The sequence below is a fragment of the Brassica napus genome, chromosome C6, assembly GCF_020379485.1.
Source record: "Brassica napus cultivar Da-Ae chromosome C6, Da-Ae, whole genome shotgun sequence".
Lineage (NCBI taxonomy): Eukaryota > Viridiplantae > Streptophyta > Magnoliopsida > Brassicales > Brassicaceae > Brassica > Brassica napus.
Window position 1 is genome coordinate 35,833,144 of NC_063449.1, and position 23,831 is coordinate 35,856,974.

The 23,831-nt window shown below is 37.5% G+C and overlaps 1 protein-coding gene and 1 pseudogene across 1 annotated transcript; both read right to left on the minus strand.

Moving 5' to 3' along the window:
* Window positions 1–630: 630 nt before the first annotated feature.
* LOC106399576 (ethylene-responsive transcription factor ERF021) lies at window positions 631–1,219 on the minus strand. The gene has a single exon (XM_048760098.1). The coding sequence runs from the start codon at window positions 1,186–1,188 to the stop codon at window positions 631–633; it is 558 nt and encodes a 185-aa protein (XP_048616055.1). The 5' UTR covers window positions 1,189–1,219.
* Window positions 1,220–20,367: 19,148 nt separating this feature from the next.
* On the minus strand, window positions 20,368–23,301 carry LOC106401534 (annotated as a pseudogene).
* Window positions 23,302–23,831: the final 530 nt, after the last annotated feature.

Genomic DNA, 23,831 nt, shown 5'->3' on the forward strand with positions numbered 1-23,831 from the left:
GACCGCCATTATATGTCAAAAGCATCAAGTAAGTTGCTTGAAGAATGCTTAAAAAGTATATTATGTTTTCTTGTTTGCAATAGCTTGCATTTATAGCATATACTGGTTTTGGTTCCTGAAAAATGGAAGATCTACATTGAACTCGATCAACTTGTAAAGAATCTTGGTGTATGAAATGTAGATTAAGCTTGAGACTAGTCAATGGTTCATTTAGGATTAAAGAAAATCAAGAGAAGGCAAAAGTCTTGTTAGAAAAGAAAAAAAAAATCTTATAGTTTTCATACGGAATTACATAAGCAGATGAGGTAACAAACAATAGGAAAAAAATAAAAAATAAGTCACACCTCACAATCTCTTACACCAGCTTATAAAATAGAGGAAGCCCTAAAATAGAAGCTGTGTCTCTACTAGTTCAAATAATCTTTAAAATATTTGTAAAGAGGTCCATTATCTGGGACCCATCAACCTCATCTGTTCCTTTAGAAGAGTGCAAGTGCCTTTCCCTCCAAGACTCACATGAACTTTATTCTTTGCTATAACGGTAAACCAAACCCTAGTAATTAAGCATTCTAGGCCATTGACTTAACCTGGTATTATATTAAGATGTAGAAACTCTCCATGACTTTGGCATTAGGGGTCCCAAAGAGAGTCAGTCTGGTATGCATCCCACACATTCATCCCCACATCATTGTCAAACCCCATTGGGTCATCATCGTATGATGAATGCATCAACATGGTTGGAGATCCCAAAGTTGACTCGTTGATCGCTTGAATTTCTCTGGGCGAGAGTCTCACCATCGTTGTACCTATGTTGGAGGAGCTTGAGGTGTCCACTTGCATGGCTGACTCTACTGGCTCTGTTCTGAGGCAGAGTGCTGCCTGATGAGCTGCCATGCGAACGCTGTCTGCGCTAGAGTCTGCAGGACGTGGCAGGCTGTTGACGAGCTCGGGGAAGTTGAGACGAGCCCCTTGTCCCCTGAAATGGAATGCTGCAACGTCATAGGCGGTTGCAGCCATTTCAGGAGTCTCGAAGCTGCCTAACCAGATACGGTTCGTGGTCCCCGGTTCGCGGATTTCAGACACCCATTTGCCCCATTTTCTCTTCCGGACTCCTCTGTAGGCAGATGGTATACCAGCTTGACCATCATTTCGCGCATTGTTAGTGGAGTTACTACGACCAGACGACATGAGAAACCACACAACCAAGTTTTTTCTCAAAATGTTTTCTGTTTGAGTGCTTTGTCTGCTTAGATTCTGATGTTTGAATGTTAACAATGGTTTGCAGTTATTTGTAGGTGTGTATTAGTGTCTTAAACAGCAGATAAAAGCATGTAGACGTTTAATAATAATGTCAAAATTCAAAAGTGTAGCTTCCAGGAAACTTCAAAGATGGGTTTAACAAGTGTTATATCTCAGATGGAGAACTGTAGATTCACTTGTTATTGTGATTATAATAATGAGAATTGAGAATATAAAGGAAGGAGGCAGAATCTGGATTTTGTTTTAAAGTTGAAAAGAAGTGTAGTGAAGAAATGGAAGTAGTAGAAGGAAGCAGAGAGAGAGTGGATGGGTTTGGATTCTGATGTTGAAGACGCGGTTTTGTTGCATTATCTGTGGACCCATTTGAGATCCATTCCATAACTTTGTAATGCTAAAGCTTGATGGGGAAAGTGAATTTTTCCTCAAACGAATGTCAAAGATCATTGGATCATAAACTCTTTGAAAGTCAATTCAAATAGATAAAAAATTAATTGGCAATTCATTTCGCTTTTGTAACAAATAAATTCCCAAAAACTTTTCGAGTCAACTAAGAAACTTGAAATATCAATTATAATCCTTTTTGTATTGTAGCAGAGCAAATTTCATTATTTCATGTCAGAATGTTGGTTTTAAAAACTCATTGCCAATTTTATTTACTAATAGGGTATGGTACATTTTAGACAGAACTGATAAAATTTGTATGAATTTTTTTGAAATATTTTTCGAAAATTCTTATATTAATCAGTTTTATACGTCACTAATATATTTTCATCTTATCTAAAAAATTTGATGTAGTATTTACATTGATATCACAATACGTCTCTCTTCAAGGGATCACACAAATTATGGCATTCTTCAACTTCTAGCAACACATGTAATCCATCCTGTACTGACATATTCAACCTAAGAACTTCTTATCTAACCATTGTTGCACTATGAAAAATCCTTCACCTAACCCTTACAACAACATTCGACATATGTCACTGTCATCTTTATTTGCAAAGTTATCTCGAAGGCCACTCCCTTCACAAGAGAACATACATAGTCTTTGCATAGGATTACCGAACTTGAGAGACTTTTTAATTATCTTACAGATTTTTACCCTGGTGATTCTAATACCATTTGTAGGCTTTTAAATTCATGTTCAACTCTATACATTATTATGATATTGCTCACTTTGGTCGATTTCATAAAATTCGCAAAAAAATTGTTTTCGGGTTCTTTTCAAAATCTCGTATGCTAATTATAGTTGAATACTATTTATCTGGTATAATATTTGTCTAAATTCCTAATATAAGATTGGAATTAATATTCCAACAAAATATAGAAATTGTAGTATTTCCTCCGATAAGATTATAAGAATTGTAAGTGTTTCTAGGTATTTGGACACTTCAGTAAAAAAAACATATTGCCGAACTATCTATAATCAATAATCAAACTCTCGACGTTCTAAATCTATGGCTACTAACCATTGGACACTTATTTTATGTTTTATTTTGTACTGAATTGGGGTTTCTTACCCCCAATGCTCTAAGAAAAATGTTAGATTTTTTTTGGCTCCTAGAAGATTTTGTTTCTTTTGATGTTTAAGTTTTAGTCACAAATGATATATTTTTATATGTGTGTAGTTCAGTTATGCGAAACGGGATATATTCAAGTCACAATCTCTGCTTTACAAGAATTGTCTTGGTCTGAAAAGAAGAAACGTTGTTGTTTTCTTTGTCGGGAAAGACAGCAGATAAAAGTTCAGGTGAAGACAGAAACAAAGGAATTTCAATAACAAGAGGAGAAAAAGAACTACTGTAGTTGAAACATGTGTGACTGTTACCTTTATCAAACAAAAAACTATTCAATTTTAGTAAAAATGTGTGACTATGAGTTTAGAAAGTTAGAATCAGAAGCACACGAAAAGTTTCCTTATACCACCGACTTAAATTTTATCTTATATTCCCTCTATACTAAAATGATGTTTTAGAAATTTTAAATAGGAAGAAATATATATTTGATTTCATAAAATGATTCCTACTTGTAAATAACAATGAAATGTGTTATTACATATTTGAATAGAGACTGAAGCTTTATTTTTAGATTCATTAAAATAATAAAAACACAAAATATATTTTCTCTGTTTTATGAAGAACTAGGGGCATCTGCGCGAATTTCATTGTTGTTAAGTATGATATTTTGGATAAACTAATTATCTGATTTTCTTTATTTGTTAATAAAATTATTTGGTGTTTTTGTTGTTTTATGTAGTAGTAGGTGATAGGTTAATATATTATGTATTTGTTTTTTGAGATTTTTGCAAAATTGACTCAAAATTCAAAGTCAAACCTAAAACTAACCCACGTTTTTTTTTGGATTTTTCTTTTGTCTTATTTACCCCACAAGTTCATATAATTCACGAAAATGCCATCAAATTTATTTATTTTTTTCCGAAAATGACATTTTTACTCTCTCACCCTCATCATCTTCAAGTAATTACAAGATTGTCATTGTCATCAATACCCCAACCACCATGAACAACCAATTTGAAGCTCTTAATGCACCTAAAATCGATTTACACTCTCTCTTTCTCACTTGTTATGAACTAAAAACAACATCTCTTTCACTTTGTCTCCATATTCATCCAAAAAACTCAAGCTTTTGATTCAAATTTTTTTATGGTTGATAGAGCCATTCAAGCATACTATTCTTGGCGGGTTACTTTCGTTTGAGATTCTGGGTGGTTGGAGAAGACTCTGTGTGCTAAGGAAGTCATCTCACTAGTTTAAGGTATGAAATTGGAATTTTTTCCAGATCTGTTCGTGTAAAAGACTTACCCGTAAGTAGTCTGGCTGTAGAAGACTTACGGGTAAGGGACCATGTAGAGAAAATGCTCTATTACCACATCGAGTTCTTCTGGGGAGATATTGGAACAAATGCTGTCCCTGACGACTATGTGCCTCTTAGGGATCGATATCCACATAGCAATCCAATGAGTGTCGTTGTAGCTCACTGGCGCATAGACATCATCAATATCCGTCCCCCAAACCTTGTTCGATTGGAAAAATGATGGTATAGTGCCTGCATAATAATTTCACGTCCCACCAGGGAGTCTTCTTCCTAAACCATTCTGATCGGGCTCCGAGTCCTTAAAATCCTTGTAGTTGAATCTCCATTGATGAGCAAAGAGATGATCTAGGAAGCGCATTCTCTCGCTCCTGAAATGTTGTGGGTTAGCGTCGTACCTCTTCCTCAGCACATTAAATTAAGCATCAATATGCTGCATATAAAATAGGGTACAAGTCAGAAGATATCAGACGACTTACCAGACGACTTATTGGTAAGTCGTCTACAAAGAAAACTTATCAGTAAGTCATCTAAGTCATAGCAGAAGACTTACACAGTCCTCCAGCCACTCTAAGGAGGTCCGGAGGATTTGATACCACCAAGTTCTACTTGTACGTGGTTTTTTATCGAGAAGTGTTCTATAATGATTGCAAACACAAAATGTTGAAAAACAATCAGTTTTTGTAGACTAAAGCAAGCTATTATGGGAAAAGCAAACACTTACGGACAAGTTTTCAACCAATCAGCGAGCTCCTTCAACTTCTTCTTGTCAATTGGTGAAAAGGATTATAGCATGGATAAAGCTTTTTGTTTGGAATGATCACTTTGGCCGTGTTGTTTGCTGTATAAGGAGATTGCTGTGAAGCAGCAAGTTTCCTTGTTCGATCACTCTTTGCACGGCAAAATGCCAAAGCAGCATCCCTCTTTTCCAGATATCTAGCATCCTCCTTCTGTAAATCCGAAACAGTGGATTGATTTTTGTCCAATAGAACAAGGCTCGGTTCTGGAGCTTTATCTTTCGAGGAACTAGCATCTGCGGGCACATCTGGACCTTTATCCTCCGGCAAGCTCTTCCTTCCCGCGTTCGTCCCATTAACTCTTTCACTCTGCAATATACAAGATGGGTTTATACAATAATAACCAAAGATCCATTTCAAACAATAATAACCAATGACTTTGTCCAAAGATCCATTTCATATACTATAAACAAAGCACACATGTTCTGACATACAAGAAACAAAGCAAATGCAACTTTTCAGTTCTTATTCTTAAGACTTTGTCTAGTCAATCTCTTGTTGGGAGAGGATTCGTTACTAACCCCGGGTTCGAGCGTCGGTTTAGGTGGAGGGGTAGTGTTTTGAGCTGATGTCCCTTTCCGTTTTGTGGTGATACCAACCTTCTTCTCCACAGCTTCCACCCTTTCCGACAGATACTTGATCTCCTTAAGGCACGTCCCAAACCCTTCCCTCATGGCATCAACTATGTCCTTAAACATGGTTTTAATATCCTCTTTGGTCAACCCACCAACAGTCGTATGAACCTCTTCACTAGCCTCTGCAGCTGCCTCTTCACTAGCCACTGTAGCTGCCTCTTCACTAGCCTCTTTACAAACTTTCTTCCGAGGTCTTGACTGTCTTCCTTCACTACCTTTTTCTTCGCTGGACTCACAACTGCCGGCTTTGTATTGACCCAAGTACCGGTGACTTCCCAGCAATCCATGGTCCACTTCCACGGTTTCTTCACAAACATGAGTTTAATTATGTTCTCCGCGGGCGTGTCCTCAACATCAAACTCCCATTTTGGAAACATTTCACCAATGTCCTTCTGAACAAAGTTGATCACCCTAGTCTGTAGTAAATAGAAGATATGAACTTAGATATTTGACGGATTAAGAAAGATGGAAAGAAAAGACTTCGCAGACGACTTATAATTAAGTCGTCTGGAAAGTCTTCCAGCTGGACGACTTAGTAGACGACTTATAATTAAGTCATCTGGAAAGTCTTCCACCTGGAAGACTTAGTAAAATATTTATAATTAAGTAGTCTGGATAGTCTTCCCAGACGACTTAATTATAAGTCTTCTACTAAGTCATCCAGCTGGAAGACTTTCCAGACGACTTAATTATAAGTCTTCTACTAAGTCATCCAGTTGGAAGACTTATCAGACGACTTAATTATAAGTTTTCTGCGAAGTCGTCCAGATTGCAGTAAATACCTGACTGAGGATAGCCTCTTTAAACTCTCTACGTCTTTTGCGACCCTTGTAAGCCAGTATCGATGGAGACGGATTGTTTGGGAGAGGATTACCATAATTAGCACCCAATTCCGGCAGAGCTGTGTACACCCAGACCTGGAGAGCTTGCGCAAACCCATTAATAGTATAACAACCCGAAATATCTCTGCCCTTCATAGAGTCCATCAGCACCTTAAACGTGAGTCTCCCCCATGGATAATTCTCAAACCGTTCTAGCTCCATCACTAGCCTTGCCAGACTAACCGGTGTAGGGGTTGAATATTTTCTCCCTTCAATGTATCTAGTGAAAATGGCAAGGTACGCGAGCCGCTTGCGATCATCCCGAGACCACCCTTCGCATCTTTCAAATGCTGCTATTATCTCCTGAGTAGATGGCCCAGCATCGACATGAACTCCCAACATCTCCCAGAAAGAAGTCAACTCCTTTGTAACAACACAGTGAGGTATCTCAAGGTCCTCGATGTACTCGCAGTTTAGACCAGTGAGGTTTTCAAACTCTAACAATGAAAACCTCACAGGTTCTGGACCAACGAGACTCCACAGCTCATACTTCTTCTTTATGCCTAGTTGGAAAAAGAGCATGTAGTGAACCAGCCTTGAAGCCCAATCAAATCCCAGCTCTTGGAACTTGATGAAAACTCCCAACTTCGACTCCTTCAGCTCTTTATATTCGTCATCATGAAGAGCTTTCTTTAAAGCAGTATGCAACGTCCAACAAGTATGATACGAAATGCTATGCACTGCAGGGGGCTCTTCCCTTAATGTATGTATCCTACGGGGAGTTCTAGTATATCCATTTTTTTTACCTGCAAAACAATCAAAGACAACCATTTCAAAACAATCAAAGACTTATAATTAAGTCAACCATCTCAAAACAATCAAAGACTTATAATTAAGTCGTCTGGCAAGTTTCCAGCTGAAAGACTTATAATTAAGTCATCTGGAAAGTCTTCCAGCCAGAAGACTTTGTAGGCGACTTAATTATAAGTCTTCCAAGACTTCCAGTAGAACATTTTAAAGCCGACCTGAAAATTAGGAAAAGATATAGTCGCCTTCGACATAGCGGTTTTATATCTGCAAAAATAGACGTGAAAAAAGAACGAGTGTATAAATTGATAGAGACAACGTTTTATGTTCATTTCTTCCTCAATCAATCACTCGACAGTAAGAGATATAACTTACCGGCGGCGGAGTTCAACGAGACGCCTCTGAGAGAATGCGTGCTAGGGTTTCCTCTAAGATCTATATAGAGGAAGCGGCTGTGAGAACGGTGGTGAGAACGATGGTGATAATGGCGGAGAGACAACCGACAGTGCGAACGATGGATTAGAGAGAATCGACGGAAATCGCCTACGAAATTGCCTTTGAGAGAAACGGCAGGGTTTTTTGAATTTCGGAAAACAGTGAATAATGAAAAAAAAATACCTTATATATGTCCGGTAAATAATCCGGTTAAGTTTAAAAGTACATTGAAAAATTAAAGGTTCGGTCCGGTTTGGACGACTTACTAGTAAGTCGTCTGTCGAATACTGTACATCAGACGACTTACTCGTAAGTCGTCCCAGACCCTAAATTTAACCCCTAAACTAAATTGACTAAATTAACTAACTAACCACGTTATAAAGCCGTAATTATAGTTAAATAGTGTTTACTATACACAGAAATAAACACACTTAGGTAAATTTTAAAGTTTTCAAAAAAACATTTATGCATTCCAAAATCTAACCCTAAGAACACATACAATACTACAACATATGTTGGCAAAACCCTAAACCAAAGAATATCATGACTCACTACTTTCACTCATCTATGTTGAAAACAATTAACCTTTGTTATATCTTAATTTATATCTCTTAAAACATATGTTAATTACATGATTTCAATTTTTCACTTATCAAAATATTTTTTACAAAAATTTTAAATTATTTCTAAGTAGAATTAGTCCACACGACTTACTGTAAAGTCGTCTGGACAGACGACTTAAGGGGGTTAGAAACGTAAAAAAAAATTCGGTTTTTTTGTTTGTTCACAAGGGGCTGGTTGTAATTTCAATTGTCTTTTAGGTTACTTTTGCATTTGATTCAAGTTTGAGTTTACTTTTGCATTTGAAATCAAGTTGTGAGTCGTATTTGGCAATTTTTTCTTGTTTTTTCAATAATGTGTTGTTGTGTGCATAATATTAATTGTTAGTTGTGAAGTGAGTCTCTGATGATATTGAATTTTAATAACTTGCTTTTATGAATTTGTTGATTCTAAGATTAACGGTTTCGACTTCAAAATTGTATTTCTTTTTTATATATTTTGAAACATTATTCTTTTAAGATGTTTTGTGCCCTCTCCCCATATTTTGACCGTGAGCCATCACCATTTATGTATTTCATTTATCTTCCTGGTGTGCGGTGCTTCTCACCCTCTCCAAAAAGACTCACATTCGTGCTCTTATTCTTCATCGCCTTCTTCTCCTGTGAGATTATCTGATATTTTTTGTAAATTGGGATTATGAGTTCCCATTTGTGCGGTTGTTTCCCACGCGTTGTAGGCTGTTCCGGTCAATATTGGCACTACTCTTCTTCCTTAGATTTTGGCTTATGTTAGGGGCTGCATCCCCTTGAGTTGGGACAAAGTTTAGTCGTCTTTGATGTTGTCTTCCCCGTCGTTGGTTTGCCGTCAATAGTCCCTGTTCGTCTTGGTTTTCAAGATCTGATTTTTGGTGATCTAACATTTATGCTCTCTTTCATAGATCGAAGACGGTTCCATGGTTTGTTGATTTTGTTTCATCTCCCCTTCCTTCCATGTTCTTTCATCTCATTGCAGCTTTCATCACTGCTCACATCTCTGGCGGCTCTCCTTTCCTATGTGTATGCTGTGTTGGCTTAAATGGTTGTTTCTGGTGTTAAGCTAAGGCTTTGGTTTCTTGTTGCTTACCTTCCATTCTGCCTCTCTCAGTTTGTTTCTCTTGTTCCCCTCCTTCTCTTGGTATAGGTGTGTGAAGTTAGTTTCTTAGAGTTTTGGTCTTTTATATCCAGAGCTTTGTGGTTCTTTGTTGGCAGAGACACCTTGTATATGCGTGTTAAGTTTATGAGATAGTTCTTACCTCTTGGCTGGTGGTTGTGCTTCCGCTGATTTAGGCATATGTCTTTCTGCTTCGTGTGACTTTACCCTTCTGGTGGTTATTCTTCCTCTGGCCTGCTTTCTTGGTTCGAAAGTTTAACGTTCATGTAATTACTCTCTTTTGTTTAATCCAAGAAAAACCAAATGAATATCTATAACTTTGCGTTAGTGTTTGATCGCGTTCTTTTGTGTTCGGGATTGCTTTGTCTCACATTTTATCTTTCTAACATTCTCTAACCTCTGCTTGTTATGACCAAGATACACTATGGTAAGGTGAGATAAGTTAGTTTTCGTTCTTGATCTCCTTTCAGCTCCGGACCTTTATTGAGTTAGCGTTGTTATGGCATTTTCTGTTTTTTTTTTTTTTGTGATTGTGGAGGTTTTAGGTTTAGATTATGTGTTTGTTCTAGTTCTTTCTTCTTAGTTCGGTTATTTTATAATTTTTAATAGTAAAATAAAAATATAATTTGTAGATAAAATATTATAAAATAGTTAAAAATATTAAAATAATAAAAAATTATGTTACTTTTAGTTGTGAATAAATTAAATATTTATATATTTATATTATTTTATGTATTTGTTTATTCATATTGCATTTTAATGACCAATAAAATAGATTATTAGACTTTATGTGATGATGGTTAGTAGAAGAAGGATTATATAATACACAATTATAAAATGTTGGGTTAAATTGTAGTAATCTAAAAAAAAAAAACCTAAAATGTAAAAAGAAAAAATATGATGATACATGTCATGAAATCCCCCCTTCCACCTGTCAAAAGAAGAGAAAAAAATCTACTTTATATATATATATGTCAATTTGATACTCTAATCTCTTTCAGAAACAATAGTTGTATTCATTGTAAAAAAGTTTTTTGAGGTGAATAAATTTAAAATTCATTCAAAGAAAGAAAAATGTTATTTTGACATTTTCACAGATAGTAAGAAATGATTGAAATATATTTATGTTTTTAGTAATTACGCATATTTAACCAAAACTTGTTAGATAAATACAATTATTTTTAAAATCAATGCATTTTGTGAATAATATTTAGGTTGAAGTATATATAAATTGCATTAGAATTATAATTATAAAATGACATGGTTTGAGTAATAAGATAAAAATGTGTTATGTTTTTTGTAAAACATAGTGAGTATATAAAACTATCAAATTCAAAAGCCAGTGACAGTAAAATTTCCGGCTAACTACCAGTGTCAAATCATATTTAGATTTATGGTATATCAACAAAAAAACAAAAATCCAAACCTTGTGAATACTTCTTCTTTCCATTTTGTTGTTTGTATTGTACTTTTGGGTTTCCTCAGTGTAAGCACTGAAATGGGTCTAACGCGTCAAGGAAAACAATGAATCGAACCCCATATAACTCATATCCCAGTAAAAGATACAATGATGTATGGAGATATAACAATGCGCTGATTCATTATATATAAAATACATTAAACACTCACAAGACAAGTGCTTAAAGAGCTTATTTAGGAGCTTAATTAAATAAATTAGTAGAAAAGTGTGGTTTCCAACAATGGAAGATGTTCATTGGGTCTCATATAGTATTGATGATGAACATCGAGAGAAAGAGAGATGAATATGTTGCTTGAATGCGAAAGAAGTAGTGGTGAATTGCAGCTGGATTCCTATTTTGGGGACTTATTAATACAAAGGGTGGTGAGTTGCAGCTGGATTCCTGTTTTTGGATGTACATAATTAGTCTTAATTATTAGTTTAATACAAAAAAACTGAAAAACATAAGTACACTCCTTTTGTCCGAAGGAGGCAACATAGTACGACTTCTTGAGCTCCTTTGAGTTGACGACTATACATAATGTCGGCGTGAGGATCGTTAACTTCTTTGTTATATGGGCTTCTTCCAACCGTTAAGTGGCCTAATTTCTTATTTTACTGTAATGAAGGATTTAATAAGCCCAATAAGTTTCCACTCACCTTCGTCGGAAGCAGATCATCACATCCCGTGAGAAAGACAGCGTTCCAAATACTCTTGGTTAGGCCTGTGATTAGGGTCGGTTAGGATATTTAAGACCCAAAAGGACCCAAAATACCCGAGTTAGACATGAAAATTCAAAAAATACTCAAAAACCCTAAAAATATCCGAAGAACCGCAGTGAGCGCTATTTGATAAATGAGGTAATATATGTAAGATTAGTCTGCAGGCCTCATCTTCGACAAGAGAAAGAGTGCCTCTTTCTCATGTTCATTGACGGAAGTCTTTGGCTAACAATTCATATTTCTCCCAAAAAGAAGACATTTGATAAAGCCAGCTATTCGAACGCTTAACACATGCAATTTGAGTTATATCAATTCAGGAGTCCAAGCGTAAGCTAGATTCGTTAATTGGCCTGAAAGCAAAGTAAGGCCACCGGAGGCTTGCAGACCTATTAGTCGAGTGACTTCGTTCCTCAGAATTGACCGATAGCCCACTACAAGAAAACAACGACATACTGAGGGAAAAAATCGTCGGTATGTCGTCGGAATAACGTTATTCCGACGACATACCGACGAAATAAGTCCTCGGAAATAACTCCTCGGAAATTCATTTTTCCTCGGAAATTTCCGACGGAATTCCGAGGAAACAAATTTCCGAGGAAACTCCGAGGACCACCAGTTCGTCGGAAAGCTTCTCGGAATATACCGAGGGAGAACTTCCTCGGGATATTTCGATGGACTTTCCGATGGTCCAATTCTCTGAAGTTCCGACGAAATGTTCCTCGGAATTGTCATCGGGAATTTCCGAGGAACTGAGCCCTCGGAAAATTCCGAGGAACGAGTCCCTCGGAATATTCTGAGGAATGAGTCCCTCGGTATATTCCGAGAGTTCATTTCCTCGGAATTTAAAAAAAAAAAAAAATTAAAAAAAAATAAAAATTTTGAAATTTAAATTCGAAAATATAAAATTAAAATTAAAATTGAAAACATATTAGATAATATTCAAAGTTGTACAAATAAAAATAAAACATTCCGAGTTTTTGAAAAAAAGAAAACTACGGGTCTGACACGTTCGGGAACACCTCGTTCGGGTACATCCTCTGCATCATCTCCATCATTTGCTGGTCCAGCCTCCTCTGTGCCTCATAGCCCGCCTGTTAAGCCGCCATCTGGGTCTCCAACAAAGATATGCGATCATCCTTGTCCTTCAACTGAGCCGTAAGTACTTCTGGATCAACAAAGGGCGGTGGTACAGAAGAAGGAGGAACCGACCGGGTGCGACGACCCAAACCGACCAAATGTCACTTCTTCTTTGGAACCGACTGAAATATAAAATAACCAAATTTAAATCAAGAAATAAATGAATTGAACTTCAACAAAAAAAGAACTTACGGATTCAACGATTTCGTTGATTCGAAACCGGGACAAGTTGGTCGAAGCCGTCGAAGCGCCATCCTCGGTTTGAAGTTGAGACACTTCATCTTGCACCTAAGTTTGGACCAGGGTGACCACTTCCCTCACAATACCGTCATCAATCTGGCCAGTCTTCTTGTTGGTATACGCCCTCTTCATTAGGGCGAGATCATCAACCGGATCGCCATCATTTTATTCCGCCTTGAAAAAAACATAAATTAAAGAAACATTAGAAATTAGAAGAAATGCACAAAAAATAAAATTTGAAAACTTAAATAATTGAAAAAAAAAGCAACTGAACTTACCATGTGATCTCCCAGAGAGGCAATAGATTGAGCACCCAAGTTACGCTTGAAGACGCCCTTCCTTTTACGGTCGCTCCTGCGGTTGGTGGAGTTGGTGGAAGAAGTTTCTTTCGTCTCTTCCTTATCCCAATGCGCACACAACTCCATCCAGACCATGTTGTTTATCGACTTTGGGACCTTTTAATAAAAAAGAAAAGAAAATAGTTTAATAAATTAAAAAATTGTTTAATAAATTAAAAACAAACCTTGTTGATTTCCCACTTTTTCTTCCACTCGTGGATCTGCTTCCCATAGTTGTCCATAACTTTATGGACGAAGTGGTGATAGATAAAGAGCGTCTCATCTGAATTCCAGTTGAATTCTTGCTGAAAAAAAAACACAATTAGTAGAAAATTAAAAAAAAAAGATTAAAAATATAAGTAAAAAATTAGAACTTCCCTGAACTCGGCCTCTCGGGTTGAGTCTTGTAACAATACCCATGGATCATCTCTGTTCCTTACCCGGGGGTATTTGATATAACAAACCTGTAACATTTAAAAAATTATTAGTAAAATTATAAATTAATACACATGATGATGAATCATTCTAAATAATTAACATTTAATTACCTGATCGGCCTGAGAAGCAAGAATGAACGGATCATAATATTGCAGCTTTCGCCTCGAATTTACTGATGTAACACCAAATGCATCTGTTCTCACACCTCGATCTAGAGTGTTGTCGTGCCAATCACAATAGAAAACAGTACAGCGCAATCAAACCATGCCCAAATACTTGATTTTCAAAATCTCATGTATGTGTCCGTAGTATACATCATCTCCTGATGCAGAACAAACGCCAGCATCATAAGTCGTACTCGAACGTCTCCTCTTCCGAGTTGTGAATGCATATCCTCGAGTACAAAATCTCGGATATGACTTCACAACAAATTTTGGTCCAACGACCATCTCGCGTATCCAATCGTCAAATGTTTCACCTCTGGCCAAACCAGCAGACACCTATATTAATAGCACATATATATGTTATATCAATAAATGTGAATTAGTATAAATATGTGATAGCTGATATTTTAATTTGTTTAAAGCACTCACATAAGTAAACATCCATCCAGAAAATTCTCTCTGCATTATTTCTTCTAGTTCGTCCTCTGTGGCGTATCTATATTTGAACCTCTTTTCTGCCATGAAAATCCTGTACATATGATGACAATAATGTAATTAATTAAGATTTAAATTTCAACTTGTTAAAATAAAAATTTGTAAGCTAATTTATTTACCTCTCATATTGAAGAACATCTTCGCAGTTGGTGAGCAAATATGTTTGCAAATTACTGCGCTCCTACTCAGTAAGTCGACGGTCCTTTGGTTTTCCGCTAAGTTATCCAATGTCTGTGAAAATGTCTGGAACCGTAACATGATATGTTGTCGTTCGCCTCTATCATCATGCCGAACAGGTCTTCTGTTTTTGGTCTGAACTTCTGCTGGAAAGTAGTACTCGGCAAAGTTTGAAGTTTCTTCATTGATCATCTGTGCGACTATAGAAACTTCCACCCTACTTAAATTTTTCACCATCTTCTTCAAATGAAACATATACCGCTCATACAGATACATCCATCTATACTGCACAGGACCACCAAGTTCCAATTCTCTTGCCAGGTGAATAACAAGATGCTCCATAACATCAAAAAATGAGGGAGGAAATATCTTCTCAAGGTTGCACTGAATCACGGCAATGTTAGTCTTCAAATTTTTAATAACTTCAAGAGTCACTGATCTCGTGCATAAATCGCGGAAGAAACCACTTTTCCCTGCAATTGCTTCATGAACATTTCGTGGTAATAGTTCCTTGAAGGCAAACGGAAGGAGGCGCTGCATCATTACATGGCAATCGTGGCTTTTCAAGCCAGTAAACTTTCCTTCCTTTCTGTCGATACAGTTACGCAAATTAGATGCGTAACCGTCTGAAAATTCCACATCGTTTGAAATCCAATCAAAGAATGCATCTTTTCCCTCTGCATCAAGTCGGTATATGGGAAAAGGAGCCATACCATTCTCATCAACATGAAGTTCTGAACGAGCACATATATCGACTAATTCCAGTCTTGACTTCAAATTATCCTTTGTTTTACCTTGAACATTAAGGATCGTGTTCATGAGATTGTCAAAAAAATTCTTCTCAATATGCATGACATCTAAATTATGCCTTAGTAGATGATCCTCCCAGTACGGCAGATCCCAGAAAATACTTTTTTTGTGCCAGTTATGTAGGTCTCCAACAGCATCTACCGGAAAACGCTCATGTCCACCGACGTCTGGCGTCCTTTCTGCACCAAAATCTCTTAGTTGTGTCTTCAAATCTTTCCCACAAATTTCAGGAGGTGGACTGTCAAACACCCTCTTGTTCTTCATAAAAAAATTCCTACTCCTACGATATGGATGATCAGATGGTAGGAATCTCCTGTGACAGTCAAACCAACACGTTTTCTTTCCGTTGTTTAGTTGGAAAGCATCAGTGTTATCTTGACAATATGGACATGATAGCCTTCCATGCGTTGTCCATCCAGATAACATACCATATGCTAGAAAATCACTTATTGTCCACATTAGTACTGCCCGCATTTGAAAGTTTTCTTTACACGAAACATCGTATGTTTCAGCACCTTGAGCCCATAGTTGTTGTAACTCATATATTAGTGGCTGAAGAAACACATCAAGTGATCTCTTAGGATGCTCTGGTCCAGGAACGAGAATCGAGAGAAGCAAAAACTCTCGTCGCAAGCACAAGTTTGGGGGTAAGTTGTATGGTGTAAGAATGACTGGCCATAGAGAATACTGTCTTCCACTCTTGCCAAACTGGCTGAAACCATCAGTACATAATCCAAGGTAGACATTTCTTCTCTCATACGCAAAGTCGGGATACTTTGATTGGAAATGCTTCCACACTTTTGCATCTGAAGGATGTCTGATCTCACCATCTGTTGAGTGCTCTGCATGCCATCTCATTGGTTGCGCTATGCGTTCAGACAGATACAACCTCTGCAACCTTTCCGTCAAAGGCAAATACCACATCCTTTTATATGGCACTGGAACTCTTCCACTCGTATCTTTATAATGAGGCTTTCCACAAAATTTGCATGTAACCCGCTGTTCATCCGCTCTCCAATAAATCATGCAGTTGTCGCTGCATACATCTATTACCTGATACGATAAACCAAGACCAGCTACGAGTTTCTGAACCTCGTAGTATGAACCAGGAGCTACATTATCCTCGGGTAGAATACCTTTTACAAAATCAGCAATCGCATCCACACAATCTTCAGCCAAATTATAATCTGTTTTAATGCCCATCAATCTTGTAGCAGATGATAAAGCTGAATGACCATCTCTGCAACCTTCGTATAATGGTTGCTTTCCAGCATCCAACATATCATAAAATCTCCTAGCTTGTGCATTGGGTAAATTTTCTACTCTAAAATGATCATTTACCATCTGCTCAGTACCTACACCATAATCTACATCAGTTCTAATTGATTCTTCTAATCTAACCACTGGCTGAGGTTTGCTAGTACTACCATGTTCATAATCAGTTTCCCCATGATGATACCAAATTTTGTAACTTCGTGTAAACCCACTCAAATATAGATGAGTCCAAACATCCCACTCTTTAATAACCTTTCTATTTTTACAATTAGAGCAAGGACATCTTAACATACCTGTTTTTGGTTCCGGTTGTCGGTGAACTAACCCCATGAATTCGGTTATACCTCGTTTATTCTTCCGTAAGCAATCTCGTGTTCGGATCCAAATGAGGTTGATCGATCCAAGAACGAAAATAATTTGAAGAAGGCATGTTTTTATGAATCAAATTCGTGTGTAAAGAGAGTAAGAGGGAGGATGAAGATATGGAGTGAATGAAGAGGATGAGGGGTGCCTGTATTTATAGTTGAAATCATGCCGACAGACCGAGGAAATTCCGACGGAATTCCGACGCCAACGGCTAGTTCGTCGGAATTTCCTCGGAATTTTTAAAATCCCCCAACGGCTCTCTAACGGCTGTAATATATCCTTTCTGCACCAAAATCTCTTACTTGTGTCTTCAAATCTTTTCCACAAATTTCAGGAGGTGGACTGTCAAACACCCTCTTGTTCTTTGTAAACAAATTCCTACTCCTACGATATGGATGATCAGGTGGTAGGAATCTCATGTGACAGTCAAACCAACACGTTTTCCTTCCGTGGTTTAGTTGGAAAGCATCAATGTTATCTTGACAATATGGACATGATAGCCTTCCATGCGTTGTCCATCCAGATAACATACCATATGCTAGAAAATCACTTATTGTCCACATTAGTACTGCCCGCATTTGAAAGTTTTCTTTACACGAAACATCGTATGTTTCAGCACCTTGAGCCCATAGTTGTTGCAACTCATATATTAGTGGCTGAAGAAACACATCAAGTGATCTCTTAGGATGCTCTGGTCCAGGAACGAGAATCGAGAGAAACAAAAACTCTCGTCGCAAGCACAAGTTTGGGGGTAAGTTGTATGGTGTAAGAATGACTGGCCATAGAGAATATTGTCTTCCACTCTTGCCAAACGGGCTGAAACCATCAGTACATAATCCAAGGTAGACATTTCTTCTCTCATACGCAAAGTCGGGATACTTTGATTGGAAATGCTTCCACGCTTTTGCATCTGAAGGATGTCTGATCTCACCATCTGTTGAGTGCTCCGCATGCCATCTCATTGGTTGCGCTATGCGTTCAGACAGATACAACCTCTGCAACCTTTCAGTCAAAGGCAAATACCACATCATTTTATATGGCACTGGAACTCTTCCACTCGTATCTTTATAACGAGGCTTTCCACAAAATTTGCATGTAACCCGCTGTTCAACCGCTCTCCAATAAATCATGCAGTTGTCGCTGCATACATCTATTACCTGATACGATAAACCAAGACCAGCTACGAGTTTCTTAACCTCGTAGTATAAACCAGGAGCTACATTATCCTCGGGTAGAATACCTTTTACAAAATCAGCAATCGCATCCACACAGTCTTCAGCCAAATTATAATCTGTTTTAATGCCCATCAATCTTGTAGCAGATGATAAAGCTGACTGACCATCTCTGCAACCTTCGTATAATGGTTGCTTTCCAGCATCCAACATATCATAAAATCTCCTAGCTTGTGCATTGGGTAAATCTTCTCCTCTAAAATGATCATTTACCATCTGCTCAATACCTACACCATAATCTACATCCGTTCTAATTGATTCTTCTAATCTAATGGCTGAGGTTCGCTAGTACTACCATGTTCATAATCAGTTTCCCCATGATGATACCAAATTTTGTAACTTCGTGTAAACCCACTCAAATATAGATGAGTCCAAACATCCCACTCTTTAATAACCTTTCTATTTTTACAATTAGAGCAAGGACATCTTAACATACCTGTTTTTGCTTCCGGTTGTCGGTGAACTAACCCCATGAATTCGGTTATACCTCGTTGGTATTCTTCCGTAAGCAATCTCGTGTTCGGATCCAAATGAGGTTGATCGATCCAAGAACGAAAATAATTTGAAGAAGACATGTTTTTTATGAATCAAATTCGTGTGTAAAGAGAGTAAGAGGGAGGATGAAGATATGGAGTGAATGAAGAGGAAGAGGGGTGCTTGTATTTATAGTTGAAATCCTGCCGACAGACCGAGGAAATTCCGACGGAATTCCGACGCCAACGGCTAGTTCGTCGGAATTTCCTCGGAATTTTTAAAATTCTCCAACGACTCTCTAACAGCTATAATATATCCTCGGAATTCATCGGTTTTTTCCGAGGAATACATTTTTCCTCGGTATTCCATAAGAATATTCCGATGGATTAATATTTCCTCGGAATTCCGTCGGTATATTCCGAGGAAATTCCGAGGAAACCAAATTTTGTGTTTCCTCGGAATATCCTCGGAAATTCCTCGGGATATTCCGAGGATTTCATTTTCCGTCGGAATGTCCGTCAGAATACCGTTGTTTTCTTGTAGTGGCCAATGCTAACAGGCAATGGAAGAGATATTCAAAAAATGAATACGGGGAAGTCTATTCAATACCTTACGGTTCAAAGTCAAGGTAAACTATTCCATCGGAAATACTCTTGGTTAGGCCTGGGATTAGGGTCGGTTAGGATATTTAAGACCCATAAGGACCCAAAATACCCGAGTTAGACATGAAAATTCAAAAAATACTCAAAAACCCTAAAAATATCCGAAGAACCGCAGAAATACCTAAAAATTTATCCAAAATCAGATCCGAAAACCCAAAAGATACCCAAAATTTTACTTGGATATCCAAATTATATTTTCTGAAAATCTATAATTTTACCTGAAACCTGAAATTATACTCGAAACCTGAACCCGAAACTTAAAAAAAAATATCTGAAATACCAAAACATACCCAATCACCAATATCTACCTAATATATACAATAATTTTTGGGTACTTTGGATATCAGGCCAAACCTGTATTTTCGGGTCGGTTCCGGTTCGGATCTTCGGGTCCGGGTAAAATGCCCATGTCTACTTTTGGTGTTTGGTTCACAGCCATCTCTACTGGACTTGATGTGACCAAGGCTCTAAACACCTCTTGGATTAGCTTCTTCCCTTCAAGTTGTTTCTCTATTTCTCAAATTGTGTAAATTTTGTTCTGTTTTCTTATTCTTTTGACAGCTGCTATGCTATTTTCATGTATACGTTTTTTTTCTCTTAACAGTTGCCAGGGTCGGCTCAACGGTGTCATGAGCCCCTGGGCAAATTTTTTTTTTTTCAAACTATTACTTTTTTAAAAAAAAAATCTGATAGATATATGTTTTTTTCAAAATACCAGAAGTATTTTTAAAAATAAATCTATGGAAATAAAAAAAAATATTTTCATATAAAAAAAATTTGGACCCCTTTTCTTACTTTTAATATAAAAATACATGTATTTTTTTTTAAAATCGGATCCTTATCTATTAAGAAATAGAGGGACAACGGATTGAGCCCGGGATGGTCGCACTGCTCGCCCCCCTATCTAACCCCGCCTTGACAGTTGCTAAATCCTTCATAAATATAATGTTGAATTAATTGTTAAATGTTAGAACCTCTCCAATACTCTTTTAGGATTCACATAACTTATGTGATCCTAAAAAATTAATATATGTCATGACGATACCAAGAATCAGAGGATCCTACCACAAGTTGAAGATCTGAGTACGAAGAAGTTCTCGCATACATTTTTAACGAAAGACACGAAAGTGGTTTTTCTACTACCACAAAACCCATCAAAATAGAAAAGTTACAAAACACATAAAAATAGAAAAGTTACAAAACACATAAAAAATTACAACAAATGCTTAGAGCTAGTGCAACAAATGAAGATGATATCAATCACTTATGGTGACTCTGAGTTTTCTTCGACCAACTTTTATGATAGCATGAAGTAAAGATATGTCCGATCACCAATCCACAAAACAAACCAGGTCCATAGGCTATTGCAGCTGCTACGCAGTTAAACAATTGTTCCTCTGAATCCAACACTTCCTCCGGTTGCTGTGTTGCAGGAAGCGAGCCATGATTTTTTCCACAGATTTCTTCGAGACCAAAGAGTCTAGGGTTGTTGGAGAACGAAGAACAGCTTTGTCTTTGAAACTGCGTGCCTCGTGGCACTGGACCTTCAAGAAAGTTACTAGAGAAGTTCATGTATGACAGAGAGGAGAGCTCGCCAAGACTTTGAGGGATTTGACCTGACAACTTATTACACGACAGGTCCAATGTCTCGAGCTTTGTCAGATTCGCCAAGGATTGTGGGATACCCCTTGTGAAGCCGTTACCTGATATGATGATATTAAGACTGAATGAATATTATTGATAGGAGATGGCTACATTTATACAGAGTACATACGTAGGAAAAGGTAATACAATATGTACAGAGTTAATGTGATTGAGCATAATATGTAATTAGAATGATTTGAGGAGATCTGATTATATTGAGTATATTCAGATTCCTTATACCTGACAAGTTGAGAAGATGCAACTCCTTCAAATAACACAAAGATTCAGGGATCTCGCCATAAATCATGTTTCCGGAAAAATCAATGGCTCTGAAGTCTTGTTGGATCCGCTCAAAGCTCGTCTCTACTCCTTTAATCACCATCACCATCGTATTACGATAAAATACAGAATCATTAATGATATCAGCCATGTAAGGGTCATCTTCTTCCCTCGTTTTGGTCATCTCACGCCAGTTGGAGAACCAGTGCGGTGGGAGAGTTCCGGTGAAGTCATTGTGTGAAATATCGATGACTCTTAATCTCTGAAACCCAACTGACACGTTGAGATGATACAACGGCCCATAGAACTCGTTTGATCTTAGGATGAGAACGTGTAATGATGGCAGTGATCCCAACCATGAAGGAAACACGTCTTTGATTCTGTTGCTTTCCACGTTTACAAGTTGCAAAGCTTTGCAGTTGATCAATGACTTTGGAAGCTTTCCTTCAAGCTGGTTTCGACTCACGTCGAATGATCGTAACTCGGTAGCATTAGCAAATATATCTGGAAGAGTTCCACTGAAGCTGTTGTTACGAAGAATCAGGTCTGTAAGAGAATCAATGGAGTTCCTTAAACAAGGAGGAATCGAGCCGTTGAAGAGGTTGTTGGACAAATCTAAGAAGCTCAACCCTTTAGTCTTGCATATCCAACGGGGGAATGGAATGGTCCGCGAAATGAGTTTGAGTTCAGATCCAACGCTTGGATCAGTGTTTCTTGTAAAGGGTTTTCAAAACTGCTGAAAAAATTGCGAGAAAGCGTCACTGTTGTCAATCTCCATAAGCAAGAGGGTACTTCACCTTCCAACATGTTGTTAGAAAGATCAAGTACATGGAGGTTGGCTAGCTTTGATACAGACCTAGGGATTTGCCCAGTGAAATTGTTGTTTTGAAGATATAATGTTTGGAGGTTGAGAAACTTAGATATGGATTCTGGGATTAGGCCATCGAATTTGTTACTAGCAAGGAATAAATCCTCTAGTTTAGAAAAAGATGTATTAGCAAACTCTACAGGTCCAGTGAATTGGTTTTCTTCCAAATAAACTGTTTGTAAGGAAGGAATAGAGAATAATGATTTAGGGAAAGGTCCAAGAAATGAGTTATTACTAACATCAAAATGCTTCAAGCTGTGGAATCCACTCATGTCAGATGGAAGCGTGGATGTGAAGTTATTAGAGCGGAGGCTAATATGATAAAGCTTGGTTAAGTTGGTGAATGAAATAGGAATAGTGCCATTTAAGTTGTTTTGGCCAAGTGACATGACTTGTAGTTTGTTAAGGTTTCCGATGGAAGATGGGACCTGACCTACCAAATTATTAGTAGAAAGTTGAAGATAGAAGAGATAAGAAAGGTTTCTTATCGAGGAAGGAATCTCTCCTATGAGCTGGTTGATCCCAAGGCTAAGGTATCTGAGCTGGTTTAGATTGCCTAATGAACTTGGGATTACTCCTATGAGAGTGTTATCTCCTAGGTTAACATGTCTTAGCCTCTTTAGATTGCCTATTGAAGCTGGAATATCACCTACCAGATCATTATGAGAAAGGTCAACTAGTGTGAGACGAGATAGGTTTCCTAATGAAGAAGGAATCTCTCCTTGGAGGTAGGAATAACTAAGATTTAGGTGACGAAGATATTGGAGTCTAAAAAGGCTACTGTTGGTTTTCAGAGAGCCGATGAGCAAGGTATTAAAGAGGTTAAGTGATATAACCTGGCCAGATCTATCATTGCAGGTGATACCCTTCCAGAAACAGCAATCAGTACTGGTATTGTTCCATGCAATTGGGTTCGACTCATCAATAGGAAACTCGTCTTTGAATTCCAAAAGAGCATCTCTCTGGTCTGGTAGGCAAAAGTGGAGTGGAGGAGAAGCAAGAGTGTGGATTAGGAGGGAGATTATAATACCAGAAAAGCAATAACAGTGGCTTCGAGTCATGATATCTCCCTCTTTTTTCAGTTTGTGTTGTAAGTAATGTGTTATGTTGTATGATCCACTGCCTCTCTTTAAGAAGAGGAAACACCAAAGGTGGGGCCGTGGGGGCTGTGAGTTGAATACGGTTGGTTTCCCATAAATGAATTGTACTATTTGTCCCCAACACTTTCCACATAAATTCCAATGGACCATTCGATTTGAAATACGTGCATCCACAAAATGTTTAGACGTTTAGAGTAAAAATGCATGGACCATAGTCAACTTTTATTCCAAAAAGCAAAATATGTAATCTCCATCTGGAAAAAATTGTTTGAAAAATCAAATTATTTTGAAATTAGCTATTACTTCTTAGCATAAGCTGTAAGGGAACATCTCGGCAATAGAAAGCGAGTTTTTTTAGCAAAGGTCTTCGATCCTTTTGACTAAATGCTTGAAAACGTTCAAACGTTAAATTACATATGCTTGAGAAGAATGGTCTTTGATCGTTTGATTCATACATATCTGCTATATAAAGTTATGTAATTCTACCTGCGTCTTGGTCAGACTTGCTTGTCTTTCTGGAAGTTTTATGTATGGTTTATGAACATGTGGTGTAGTAACTTCCTTGCAGAATATCCTTTGTTATATGGGCTTGATAACATCTAGGTTCGAACCTAGGAAACTTGAAGCCATAAAAAAAACAAAAAGCTAAAATA